General features: G+C 46.7%; 1 protein-coding gene across 19 annotated transcripts in view; it reads left to right on the forward strand.

Moving 5' to 3' along the window:
* Nucleotides 1-14109, forward strand: part of CELF1 (CUGBP Elav-like family member 1) — an 80235-nt gene that overhangs the window by 59198 nt on the left and 6928 nt on the right. For 12 of the 19 annotated variants that reach the window (XM_082341171.1, XM_082341170.1, XM_082341160.1 and 9 more), the window contains 6 exons: nucleotides 1138-1266; nucleotides 1990-2103; nucleotides 2848-3033; nucleotides 5852-5995; nucleotides 6435-6601; nucleotides 9945-12931. In XM_082341171.1, the coding sequence (XP_082197297.1) occupies nucleotides 1138-1266; nucleotides 1990-2103; nucleotides 2848-3033; nucleotides 5852-5995; nucleotides 6435-6562 (701 nt within the window). In that variant the 3' untranslated portion in view covers nucleotides 6563-6601; nucleotides 9945-12931. Of the gene's footprint in view, nucleotides 1-1137; nucleotides 1267-1989; nucleotides 2104-2847; nucleotides 3034-5851; nucleotides 5996-6434; nucleotides 6602-6689; nucleotides 12932-14109 lie in introns of those variants that run through there. The other 7 variants (XM_082341169.1, XM_082341161.1, XM_082341159.1 and 4 more) reach the window with 3 other exon arrangements.

Below are 14109 nucleotides of genomic sequence, written 5' to 3' on the forward strand. Positions count from 1 at the left end.
AAGTGACTTTTTCAGTGACTCTCTGAGGAAAAGTCTAAGATGGCTTCAGTGTGCATGGCTTTCCGTGAAGCTGCTAGAACCCAGGCAGTTAGTGTCTTATACATGTTATTTCTTAGGTGAATTACGTTTTTTGGTGTTAACATGCACAGAAAACTTAATTGGCAGATACCTGAGTTTATAACAAAAGGAGGCTCCACAGACAAACCTGAGGCAGGGGCTGTCAGGAAAGTTAAGGAGGCAGGGAGGGGACCGTTCCAGAGCTGCCTGCCTCTGCTCTGCTGCAGCAGGATAGGGCTAGGCAGGTGCATCTGAAGAAGGGCTAGTCTTAGGAAAACTGCATTATGCCACTGGGAAAAGTTTGACAGTGGTTCATTTTTGTCCCAGAGACTTAAAGTTTGCTGTGTTTTCGAAAAGTTGCTAGATTGTAAATCTGTGTTGTAGCCTTTTTATTCTCATTAATTCTCCACCCTCACCCACCTGCCTTTCCATTATCTAGTAAAAAGTTTGCCACACATTGTCAGTGTAGTTCAGATTTCTTGCTCTCCTTCTACCTGTGTTGCCTAGGTTCTACTTGGAAGTCTTTTCCTCAGTGTTTTTTCTCTCTTCTTTTTCTGATAATTAATCTACTATTCAAGTGGTGGTTTCTTCTTTGTTCTCTCTACTATTGCTGTTTTCACGTGTATCCCCCTGTCATCTCCTCCATTGCCTTCTGGATCTCTACTACATTTTCTGCGTTTTCACCTCCATTGCAGAGAACAGAGCCCCTGTAAAGTGTGAGTGAGGGGCTCAGATGCAGACCCGTTCTCTGCCACAGGGTTCGGCATTGCTCTCTTAGACACCAGGCTCCATGGTAGGCCATAGGATCCACCCCTCTTTTCTGGTTTCCTAATTGCCCATCCGTTTATTAATGCTCACTTGGGCTGGCATGCTATTGGATTAGACATCTCTTATCTGAGGAAATGTTCAGTGTCTGAATGAGTTGAGTGAGATCTGAATCTTTTTGGAGCTCTGTAGTATTGCCTGTATCTAGAACAATTCCTCTTTGGGACCAGCCTTCTGCCAGTGTGCACGGTCATTGCTGGAGTGGATATGAGGCACCCTTATCTGCTGGCTGATCTCTTGCTTTGGATGTTGCAGGGTTAAATGCAATGCAGTTACAGAATTTGGCTGCACTAGCTGCTGCAGCTAGTGCAGCTCAGAACACACCAAGTGGTACCAATGCTCTCACTACATCCAGCAGTCCCCTCAGCGTACTCACCAGTTCAGGTAAGCATGTATAATAGGGGCCAGTGTGCCCTTGTGTGCCTCGGGCAGAAGCCCAAGAGAGGAGCGTGTCATTCTGGAGAGTAGTTAACACCCATTTCCAACGGGGTCAGATCACGTACAGTAAATTTTCAAATGGCATTTTTTTTTTAATTAATTAATTTATTTTTGGCTGTGTTGGGTCTTTGTTGCTGCACTCCAGCTTTCTCTAGTTGCGGTGAGTGGGGGCTACTCTTCATTGCGGTGCACAGGCCTCTCATTGCGGTGGCTTCTCTTGTTGCGGAGCACGGGCTCTAGGTGCACAGGCTTCAGTAGTTGTGGCACGCGGGCTCAGTAGTTGTGGCTCGCGGGCTCTAGAGCGCCGGCTCAGTAGTTGTGGTGCACGGGCTTAGTTGCTCCGCGGCATGTGGGATCTTCCTGGACCAGGGCTCGAACCCATGTCCCCTGAATTGGCAGGCGGATTCTTAACCGCTGCGCCACTAGGGAAGCCCTCAGATGTCATCTTCTGACTTAAGAGAAATCTCGTAGTTTTTAGTTTGTTGTAATCATCGCTTGCTTCTATGTCCTGCAGGGACAGTTATCAAAATCAGCAGCTGGGGGGAAAAAATCAGTAACTGAAAAACCTCTTTATAAAGAGAATACTTGAGTAACATAACTTGTGCTTTGGTTCCTGTTGACCTGAGAAGGTAAGTGTTGGTCTGAGTTTAACTCCTGGATGTCTGACAGCAGGGTCCTCACCCAGCTCCAGCAGCAGCAGCTCTGTCAATCCCATCGCCTCCCTTGGAGCCCTACAGACACTAGCTGGAGCAACAGCAGGCCTCAACGTCAGCTCTTTGGCAGGTGAGGGCCAGTCCCTGGATGTCATCGAGCCATTCTTTGTGCAGATAGCACATTTTAAACAATTCTGGTAGGGGTGCCGTTAGAATGAATGATTGGGGTGGCCCAGTGAAGTTAGAAGTGATCATGGGAGTTTGAGTCAGACCTGAGTTAAATCCCATCTCTGCCCCTTAACTACCTATAACTGAAGACCACCTTTCTAAGGTCATTTTCTCATCTGTGAAGTGGGAATAGAATACTTTGAGGGTTATTAAGTTAAATGAGAACATAGGTAAAGTGCTGAGCACATTACTTAGTACAGTGTCTGGCAACTAGTACGTGCTCAATAAATGTTAGCAGCTATTTTGATGATAGGATTTGCCCACATCTTGTCATAGACCATATGTATCCCTTTTAGTCCCCAGTCCTGGGGCTCTTATTTTACCACGTTCCAGCTCTTTGTGAGAAGATGGCAGCAAAGCCAAAGAAAAAAAAAATGGGGCAAGTTGTATAAGTGGTATCACTTCTTGCACAGGTTGGAAGAAGATAATGGGGAGAGCCGCACCTGGGTGTGGCATTTTTAAATGTCCCTATTAGCCACAAGGCCTGGTGAGTGTCCCAAAATCTGACCAGTCAGAGGAATATTCCTCCTCAGGGAGAAGCTAAGAAGGAGATGAAAGGGCGTACTTTGGAGTTTGTCTTTGGCATCGCTTGAGTCTTTCCAATCTGTTAATCCTGCTCTTCCCCCCACCCTCACCCCCAACCAAGGGATGGCTGCTTTAAATGGTGGGCTGGGCAGCAGTGGCCTTTCTAATGGCACTGGGAGCACCATGGAGGCCCTCACGCAGGCCTACTCGGGGATCCAGCAATATGCTGCAGCGGCGCTCCCCACTCTGTACAACCAGAACTTGTTGACACAGCAGAGTATTGGCGCTGCTGGAAGCCAGAAGGAAGGTGAGTGCCAAGGGAAACTGGAGTCAGGGACAGGGGTGGGTGCTCCATCTGACCAGCACTGAAAAGCAGGGCAAAGCCCAGGAGAGCCATGTAGGTGGTCAGGCCAACACTTCTCTTTTTTTTTTTAAACACTTCTCTTTGGCAGTGTCAAGGGTAGACTGAGAAACTGTGATCTGCTTTCTGGATGTAGCTCAGGTCAGAACCTCTGTATTCTCTCCTGAGATGGGGCTGCAGTTTTTAGATGAAGAAACATACTGGCTTTATTGTGTCTGACACCATTTGGCAGTCTGCAGTCTGTTTTTTTGTTTGTTTTTGTTTTTTACTGGGGTATAGTTGCTTTACAATGTTGTGCTAGCTCCTGCTGCACAGCGAAGTGAACCAGCCATATGTAAACACATATCCCCTCCCTTGTGGATTTCCCTCCCATCCAGGTCACCACAGAGCACCAAGTAGAGTTCCCTGTGCTGTACAGCAGGTCCTCACTAGTTATCTGTTTCATACCAAGCAGCGTACATATGTCAATCCGAATCTCCCATTTCATGCCACACCCCCGCCTCCCCCCCAACCGTGTCCTCACATTTGTTCTCTACATTTTGTCTCTATTTCTGCTTTGCAAATAGGTTCATCTGTACCATTTTTCTAGATTCCACATATATGTGTTGATATATGATATTTGTTTTTCTCTTTCCGGCTTACTTCACAAATATATGGAACACTTCACGAATTTGCGTGCCATCCTTGCCCAGGGGCCATGCTAATCTTCTCTGTATCATTCCAGTTTTAGTATACGTGTTGCTGAAGCGAGCACTGGCAGTCTGTCTTTGTTAGGAAGTCTTCTCTCTGGATTATAAATTGTCAGAGGATATCTTCTGTCTAGGTGTCCCTTTTAGCTCTGTCGTTTGGCATTTCCCTCACTTTCTGATCTATGCTTTTCCTAATTGGGGACAAACTGAAAGGTGATGAGACAGGAAGAGTTATGGCCCAGGGGTTGATGGAGTGGGAGGTATGTGCTTTGACATAAATGGTATTAAATTCAGGAGAGGCTTTTTAAGCAGAAAGAGGCCTGAAAGTGGTTTGTATGAATAGAAGGTGCTGCCAACATCTCTGTGCTCATATATGACTGGGTTTTCATAACCAGGAGCTGGCAAGATTTAAGCACGAATGTAGGAAAAAGACAAGTATCCTCTCTTGCTTTAGCAGCAAGGAGCCTTAGTGCAGTGCATCCTTACCAGCTCTAACTTGGACATTTATGTGCCCTAGGATGTGGTAGTGGGGGAACTGATGGAACTCTGGAGACAGACAATAAACAGAAGCATGAGGTGTTCCAAATGGTGCTCTGAAGAATGATGAGCAGGAAGGAGGAATAGAGAGTGCCAGAAAGATAGCATTTTATATAGAGAAGGCGGTCTCTCTAAGTTGACGTTTAAGTAAAGACCTTAAGGAAGGAAGGAAGGAAGGAAGCAAGCCATGCATATATCTAGAGGAAGAAGAGTAATGGGGCAGAGGAACAGCAAGTGCAGAGACCCTGAGGCAGCAGTGTTCTGTATGTGTTTGACAACAGCAGGGAGGCCAGGGTGGCTGGAGACTGGCTGGACTGCGATTGTAATAAAACTCTTTTTTGAAGATGTGCCACATACATACAGTGGAGTATTACTCAGCCATAAAAAGAATGAAATGCCATTTGTAGCAACATGGATGGGCCTAGAGACTATCATACTAAGTGAAGTAAGTGAGGCAGAGAAGGACAAGTATCATATGATATCACTAATATGTGGAATCTAAAAAAATGGTACAAATGAACTTATTTACAAAACAGAAAGAGTCATAGATGTAGAAAACAAACTTTATGGTTACCAGGGGGAAAGGGGGTGGGGAGGGATAATTTGGGAGATTGTGATTGACGTATACGTACTATATATAAAATTGATAACTAATAAGGACCTACTGTACAGCACGGGGAACTCTACTCAGTACCCTGTAATGACCTATATGGGAAAAGAATCTAAAAAAGAGTGGATATATGTATATATATATATAACTGATTCTCTTTGCTGTACAGCAGAAACTAACACAACATTGTAAATCAACTATACTCCAATAAAAATTTTTTAAAAAACCTCTTCTTTGGTCAGGAAATCACTGAGTGTAAATGGTTGAAGAGGAAAGCGTATTCTAGGTTTGAGCTTAGTTGTTTATCATAGGCACATTTTAAAAATATGTTTTTACTGAGGCACAATTTACGTATGGTAAAATTCACCCTTTTGGGAATATAGCTCTGTGAGCTCTGACGAACACACGTAGTCACGTAACTGCCGCCACAGATGTAGAACATTTCTATCACCCCTAGACATTCCCTCATGTCTCTTTGTAGTAGGTCCCTGCCCCACCTGCCTCTGGCAGTTACCAATCTCTTTGCTGTCCCTATAGTTTCTAGGCACAATTTTGAAACCTGTTTTATTTATAAGCTCTACCTCCTTTTCTGTTGTTCCTCTACAACCCTGTAGTCTCTGGTTTTATTGCACCACACGCAAATCTGCCTACTTACTGTCCCAGCACACCATCCTCCCACAAGGTCGAATTCTGACCTCTGTCAATGAGACAGAGCTTGAGAATGGTGAACGGGAAAGAGGGCAGGAACCTGTTTCAGTGATCGCGCTTCAGCTCCCTGCTTTGTATTTAGAGAATCTGTTTAGTTCTCCAGGTGAATTTCTGTTTGTTGGGATGCTGAGAGTTTTAGCACAGGTGGAAATGAGAGTCAGTTGGTGCAGAGGATGAGTGTGCTTGACACTGACCTGTTCAATCAATGGGGATTTTGAAGGTCCAGAAGGAGCCAATCTGTTCATCTACCACCTGCCCCAGGAGTTTGGAGACCAGGACCTGCTGCAGATGTTTATGCCCTTTGGGAATGTCGTGTCTGCCAAGGTTTTCATAGACAAGCAGACAAACCTGAGCAAGTGTTTTGGTATGTTGGTGTTTCTTCTGGTGTCGGGAGGGTTAAGTATTTTTACCAGTTAGAAAGAGAAGGGGCTGATAGCAGAAAGAGCTGAGTTTGAGTTTATAGTTTAACTTAGCCCGTGGCAGGTTACATTACCTCTTTTTGAGCCTCAGTTTTTTCATTTCTGTAGTGGGAATGATGATTTCTACCCACACTGTCACTCCAGAGGTAAAAATAATGTATGGAAAATGGCTTGGCCAAAAAAACTTTAAGGTACTGTGTAGATGTCAACTGCTACTGTTAGCAACCTGATTTATTTCATGTGATATAATTTCAAGAATTCTTGTCCCTGCTGAGAAAAATTGGGATTTGAGACTAAGCTCATAAGGTATCTCTTGCATAAGGAGGATTGAGAACCTTCCTGCTTCGTTATGCCCCTCACCTAGGTTTCTGCTTGGACACACAGGTTTTGTAAGTTACGACAATCCTGTTTCGGCTCAAGCTGCCATCCAGTCCATGAACGGCTTTCAGATTGGCATGAAGCGGCTTAAAGTGCAGCTCAAACGTTCGAAGAATGACAGCAAGCCCTACTGAGCGTGCTCCCCTCTGAGACTGGAGTGAGAGGGTCTTCTGGTAAGTGGGGGAGGAGCACCCTTAATGATTCGAAGCCCTAAGGCTGTGTGTTGACAGCCCTGGACCCTGATCCCTGCCACTCTCGCAGGCACAGCTTGCCCTGAAGACTCGGCTACTGCCTTCTGTGGGAATTTCGCTTCGTACAGAGGACAAGTTTGTGCTTTGGTTTCCAGTGTTTTACTTTGGAGTTTAGGTGCCATATCCTGAGTTTTTTTTTCTTTATTTAAAAGTTTGCTGTGTTTGTAACCAGTGTGTTGAGAAGGACCAACATCAAACTGCCCTGGGGGAGGAGGGGGAATGGAGAAACATTAAAAAAGAAGATCAGAATTTGCCCCAAACTACCCAAAGAGAGAGGACTGAGTGAAACAAAAAATTGACCCCCAGAATCTTCCTGAGCGCGAGAGTGGGTGAAATGAGAACTGACATCCAAGAGCTTTTGGGGGGCGGAGGAGGTGGGGTTGGCTTTGGAGAGTGAGAGTGACTTGACACCCAGCAGCCCTGGGAGCTGGAGGCTGAAACTCCTCCATAGCTGCCTTCTGTGGAAATACTGAGTTCTTGCCACCTATTTTTTAGATTCTTGTCTGGGATTTCTGCCCCTCTTTCCTAAGAAGGGGCTAACAATTCTCTGGAAATAAAGCACCTGTTAAATTAGCCTGATATGTGCAAAAAGCAGGGATATATCACCCATTACCAGCTTTCCCAGCCAGCCACTGGTGTTGGATTGGCCCTGCCCTCCTGGCTGGTGGCTGTTAGGAAGCAGCAGCCGGTCAAAGAGGTCGTTTTTAGTTTACTTCAACACCAAACTATTAGACCGTGGCCCATTTCTACCAGGTCCCTTTAAAGAAGGCCTCTGGGCAAGACACTGTCTGGTCTCTTCTTTATAGTTGACCACAGTGAGGAATGTCTCTTCCATCCCCAGCCACAGGTTTCTCACGAGGGTAGATCCAAGAAGGGCTTACAGCATCTAGTTGAAGGGAGCATCTCTCCTGAGCAGACTGACCAAAAGCCATCACGCTGGGGGAGGAGGAGCCTGCTTCTTGGTGTACCTGAATCGTAAGGTCCCGTTAAGCCAGTGCTGCGTTTGCCAGTGGCCAGCGCTCAGCCCTTAAAAGGGTTAAGAAATCCATGTTTGCCTCCTTGGTTGAGATGTCCCAGATGTAGTGTCAAAACGGAGGCAGGCCCCTCTTCTGCCCGCTCCAGCCCCATCTTCTGCTCTTGGCGACAGAGGAGACAACAGGACGTTTACAACCTCCATATGGATTTAGTGTTCATTTACCTCAGCATCACCGTGTTCGTTTTTGTCCTCGTGCTTACAGTTAGCTCCCTGCTGCCTCCCCCAGGTCTCACTGCAGCCCTTGCCTGTGACCCACACAGCCTCTGGGCTCTGCCTCTGCTCCCAGAAGTGCTGCGGGGGCGGAGAGCCAGAAAGAACACGCTGTTGGGAATGTGTACCTGGGCAGAGGTGGCCCTGTTAAGATACGATCTTAGCCAAGGCCAGGGGCCGGGTCCCTGGGATCTTAAACCTCACAAACATCAGTCCTGACCCCTAGCAGCAGAGGTGAGATTAAAGGGGTTGGTTGGCTATTAAGTCAGATGGGGGCTCTCTCCTTGTCATGCTGTCCATTTGGGCCACAGACAAGGATTGACTGTCTTGCTGTTGTGCAGGTAGTTGGTGGTGTTGGATTATCCCATTGAAGCTGGGACAGCTGTTCCCTTCTCATAGTGATAACTTGGGTCTGTTGTCCTCTAAGAAACGTGAAACGTACTTCTTAAGCTGAACCACGTAAACTTGAATTCCACGCACTGGGAGAAATGTGTCCTGTGTTTCAAGGATAAAACTGTTCCAGAGGCTTCCAGGGTCATGATGGGATTTTTTAAATAAATGCAAAAAATAAAAATAAAAAAGAAAAAAGACAACAAAAAAAGAAAAAAATGCTAGGTTGGGGAGGCGCTGTTCTGAATCCCAACCAGCTGGAACCAAGAATGTCGTTTCTATTTTTATAGAAGTTTTATACAGCTCCGGGGTGGAGAATATTTATTACCTAAATTATATCTCTGGAAAAGGCCAGGATTTTGTAGAATCCAGAATGTGATTGTTGTACACACAGGGTGCTGTGTATGATTGAAACTACTGACTTTCTGTGGCCGTTTGCAGCCCAGCTAATCTGCCAGAGGGGGAAGGAGTTAATGCTGTGAATTGGCGGAGGAGAGAGCTGTGCTCCCCAGGGTGCTGCCGGTGCTGTGATCGCTAATCTGTTCTGTCTCCCTCCTTGGCCATTGTGGGGCTTTCCAAAGCCCAGAACTCCACTCTTCTTCCCACTTTCTTCCCTTTCTCTCCCTCCTCTCCCAGTTCACTATTATTTGTACACGATTTGCCCTGGGCTCCAGGACCTTATGAAACCCCTTCCCTATTGACATGAAAGGTAAAGGTGTAATCAGCCCACTTTGATACCACACTCTGAGGTTTCATACCTGCTTGTGGGTTCTTGTTTCTAAAAGGAGCGTGCACCTCAGCAGGGCCCGGGCTGCCACAGCGGCCAGCTGGTGAGCCCAGGCGCTTCCCTCTGTTCTCTTGTCCCCTGCCCAGCGAATTCCCACAGCAGTGCCGCCCTTGAGCACAGTTCTCTCCCTAGGCCAAAGATGGTTTTGTGAAGAAGCTGCTTCCCTACAAGTCTCACAGTGTGAAAGCGTCAGCTCGGAGAGTGGAGACTCGCAGTCAAGTCTTAAGCAGCCCTTTTCTGTTGTGTGGGGGTCTCACGTGTATAAGTGTTTTCTGCTGTAGTTCTGTTTCTTACTTGGGTTTCATCATGAAAGTGATTTACCTTGAATGCAGCCAGACACTGTCTCCTGGGTCCAACATGAGTGGCCAGGGCCTGCGTGGAAGCTAAGAGCTTGGATTTCCGGGAACAAAGGGCCATCCCCGTAGGATTGAGGAGAAATCCTGGCCCTCTTCCCTAAAGAATTCTCCCCACCCCAGCCTGCAGCTTTGACTTTCTCCCTGAGTCTTGACCAGGAGTTGAGGGAGAGGCTGAGGCTCTGCTCCACCAGAGAGACCTTTTCGGATGTGTTTGGGCGCTTCTTGGGAAATCCAAGCCTTAGGTTCCCTCTGTCTCTGGCAGTTGGATGTTTTCTCGGTGTCCTCCATGTCCTTTTTTGACTTTTCCCTGTGTCCATTGTTAGCATGTGCGAAAGTTCCCTGTCATTACCCAGCCCCTACCCCGCCCGCCTCCTCATTTCAGGGCTGTACAACAGTGAGTGTTCCTGTTCTCTCTCTCTTTGTTTGGATGTATTGCTCTGTGTAACTCAGTGGGTCTCCCTCTTTCTGGTTTGTTTTTTTTTCTAGATTCCTGCCGTTTGTTCATCGTTGTGCCTAAAGCATGTCGATGTGGCGTCAAGTACATCGTCCAAATCCCTGTCTCTTCAGCTTCTCTGATGCTTGAACTCTCACCTTTGACCTTGTGTTGACCTTTGATGCTGACGTGTATTTTTATTATGTTTGTTTCTTTCTTTGTTTTTTCTTTTTTCTTTCCTTTTTTTTTTTTCTTTTGTGCTGCCAAATTGGTTTTGCTAGAACGACTGCTGAAGGGGAAATATTTAAACTTGCATTTGAATATAAAAAAAAATCTATTTTTCTAGAACTTCATAAGATAACCACTTGATTTTGTGATTCCAATTCTTTGTAATTGTCTTCAGAGCAGCCCTACTAGCACATACCGCGTGGTGTTTGTATTTCTGTGAACACACAGCCAGTCTGTTTCTAGGCTTTGTTTCTCTGTGTGCTTAGTTTTAAAGACAACTTTGAAGTAAACAATGAAATAAAAGATGTCACTAAAACCTTTGAGGCTCCTGAGCACATTTTGCTGATATAGTTTGTGGGGCTTGAGGAGACCGCATGTGTTCCTATTTTTGTTTTTCTGAGTTCTCAACTGCAGAAAACACCTGAACCCTTTTTCCTTTTTGACCACCGGCTGCAGTTTGGGCCCCAGCCAGCCCTTTTTCTTTTGTGGTTCTTCCCTGGAGCAACCCTGCCGGGAGTCTGCAGATCCTTCTGGCCCCTTCCCCTCAGCCCTGCTGTGCCCACCTCCATGCTTCTTCCTACAGTCTCCACAGCAAAATGTGATGCTTTGATTTTTTTGTTTTTGTATTGTTTTTGTGTTTTTGTTTTGAATTTTTTCCTTTCCTACTAAGATTATGCCCAGAAAAAACAAGTTTTGCATGTTTCCTGCTGTTTCTTCACACCTTCGTATATATCACCTTCACCTCTCTGTTTTCTATAGTTTGTGCAGAAACTGACCGATTTAAAAGGGTTTCAAAGAAGCTGTTTTAAATTGTTGTGGGGTTAATTTTTTTTTTTCCAAGATTGTATTATTTTTATTTTGAAGTGGCAACTTTCTCCTCTATTGCCCTTAGAGCGTTTGCCTGTGCACTTAGACTGTCACCTCATACGGCCTCCGGGTCTCGGCGGGGCCTTCAGGAGGCCGGTTGCTCTGCTCAGAGGCGGGTGGGAAGAGGGTCCAGAGAGGCACAGGGGCAGAGGTAGAACTCAGAAGGCGGCTGTGGGCGGGCGAGAGGCTAGTGAGCACCCTCAGCGCCGAAGAAGGAGGGCGCTCTTAGCCACTCGCAGGAGGCCGTCTGCGCCCCAAGTGGCAGTACATCTGCAGCGCTTCTCCTAGGTGACAAGCACAATACTACAGTCTTCACACTGTTTACAGCCCTGGGCACCAGCCACCCCACACTGGCTCCTCACTGCAGCTCGGCTCTTGCTCAGCTAGTGGGGTGGGGGTTAGGGCGGGTTTGGTTTTGTTTTTGTTTTTGTTTTGTTTTGTTTTGTTTTAATTGGGTGAAGAGCCAAATAGCTACTGTCCCTGGGTGCCAGGCAAGCCAGTTCCTTGGTTCCCTGAGGGGAACTTGCCCTCCTCTCTTGTGGCACCATCCAGCCTCAGGATCTTAGGGACTTGAGTAAGAATGTGAAGGGCAGAGGGAGAGGTCAGAGGAGGTGAGAGGTCACAAGGTGGATCTGTGGAGGTAAGAGGTTGCAGAGGGAGGAGTTTGGGATAGATCCCACCCAGGCCTAAGCTGCTGGTGGGTGAGAGAGCTGCGAAGTAGGATTTCCAGGGAAGGATGGAGAGGGGTAGCCGAGGGACTCGGGGGCGGGGGGTGGGAAGGTAGAAGCACTGTTAGCGTCCTCCATGCTGGGGTTGATAAAGGAAGGGATCTCGGCAGAGTTTCTGCTCTGGGACCTGGCAGGTTGCCTAGTATTATGCTTGAAGCCACTCTTACTAGAAGGAAAGGGCGGCCAGGTGGAGGCCCAGCGTACGGTAGGCTGCTTAATTTCTTCGAAGGGGTGATTGGATGGAAAGAGGCCAGGAACCCCAGCCTGAGCGAGACTGCCGTGCACCCCACAGTCTGACTGCACAGAGCTGCCTCTGTTGGCAGAAGGCGCTGAGGCTCCCCTTCCTGTGTGTTCAGAACCCATGTTTGCCAATATATTTTGCTTTCAATTCCAAGAGGAGCTCTGGGAAAACCTGTGGATAAAACCAAATGCCAAACGTTGGACGTTGTTTCCTTTTCCTTTTCTCTCTCTGATTGTTTTAATTGTTCTGTGGTGGTTTTAATGGATTTGAGACCCTGGAGCGGCAGCTGCCTTTCTGATTTCCAGCTGCTTTTTGTGAATAATTTAAAAAGAAAAAAAAAAAAAGAAACTTTACATTTTGGAGACAAACCTGTGTGAGTTTTTTATTGGTACAAACGTTGTATTTAACACTAGGGGTTTTGTACAGTTTTTTGCCTTTTCTACTAGAAAACAATGTAAAGTGATTTCACAATGTGAAGAGAAAAAAATTGCCACTATGACCAAACGCACAGTCTGTTCTGCAGCAACAATGGGATTCAATCAACTCAAAGTCGTGATTCAGCCGTAGAAATGCTTTTTCTTTACCTTGTTTGAGCTTTTCCTTTCTTTTCTGTTTTGATTTGCAAAAGAAAATGTCTTTTTTGTGTGAACTTGTGTTGTACTATGTAGAAAATTATGGATTTTACTTTAATGGTTTAAAAAAAAAAAGGCAAGAAGAGCCCTTGTCGCTTTTCTGACCTGATCACAGAGTTTGTGTAGTGGATTAAAAAAGAAAAAAAATTGTTACCAGTTTGGAGCAAGGGAGTATGTGTCTAAAAGGAATCTCCTTCCTTTTCTGTGTGTTTTTCCTTTTGTCCCAATAGGGAACCTAAATCTGTTTTAATTGCACAGACACACGGACAAAAAGTCATTTTGTATCTGCCAAGTGTGGTACCTTCCTTTGTTTATTTGCTATTAAACTGTTTGAGAAGAACTGACGTTGTCTTCAGAGTTACTGATTGTTGGGGTAGGTGGCAGCCCTGGGGCTGGAGGGGTCGGCGGCATTCCTGAGGAAGGGGTGGGCGCCCCGGTGCGGCTTCATTTTGATGCACCTGTTAACATGCAGTGGAGCCACCCCAGGCTCCTGAAAGAACAGAATTTCTTCCAGAAAACTGCCTTCTCTGTCATCCTGCATTCTTCTCAGCATCCCCGCTAATAGGGAGGCGCTTTACAATTTTTTGGCAGCCTTCATTTTTGTGCTTCTTCTGTTGCCAGTAGTGGCTGCCGCCTTGCAGAGCTGGCCCAGACCTGTGAGTGCACGTCCCTTCCTGCTGTGGAGTTCCTGCACCTGGGGAGGCAGCCAGCGAGCACTGAGGCCCAGAGCGTGGGGCTCTTCCTCTCTAGGTCTTCAGCGCTCCAGGCCAAAGTGCTGCAGCTCCTTTCCCCTCATTTGGACCTCAGAACAGGGTCACAGAAGGGAATTTCTAAGACTTCTTGGGTTTACTACTCAGTAATTCTAGGTCACTCTCTGAGTGAGGCCCATACTTGGGCCTCCTCAAACCTCTGTGAACTGCAGATTCAGTCAGCCCCTGGGCCAGGAGTCCCAGGCCCTCTGGCTGAATTATAAGTTTGTCTGCTCCTTAGCTGCCACTGCCATCCTCATCCTCCGGGAGGCCAGTCTTTGTGAAGCTGGTGCCTGTCTAGGGGCATGCAACCAGCAATGGCCTGTGGGTGGGCCAGGCCTCAACCTTCTCATCAGAGTCGCTCTGTGGGGGGTGTGTCTGGAGTAGTATTTCCCAGTGGGGGTTGTACTGGGTACTAGCCCATGAAATGTTTATGCAGTAATTGTCCTAGCTAATGTTTATTGACTCTTCACCACCCTCCTAGTGCTGTGGGAAACACTCGATACACATTATATGCTCTAGTCTTTACAACGCCCCTGGGAGGGAGCTACGGTTTTCATCCCCATTTAGCAGATGAGCAAACTGAGGTTAAAAGAAATGGGGTTGTGGAATCCCGCGGTGGTCCAGTGGTTAAGACTCCGTGCTTCCACTGCAAGGGGCACGGTTTGATCCCTCTGGTCGGGGAACTGAGATAACCTGCATGCCTCATGGCATGGCCAAATAAATAAATAAAAATAATAAAAATACTTTATTTGAAAAAAAAAAATCGGGTT

This window comes from Balaenoptera borealis (genome assembly GCF_965194805.1).
Source record: "Balaenoptera borealis genome assembly, chromosome: 11".
NCBI classification, from domain to species: Eukaryota; Metazoa; Chordata; class Mammalia; order Artiodactyla; family Balaenopteridae; genus Balaenoptera; species Balaenoptera borealis.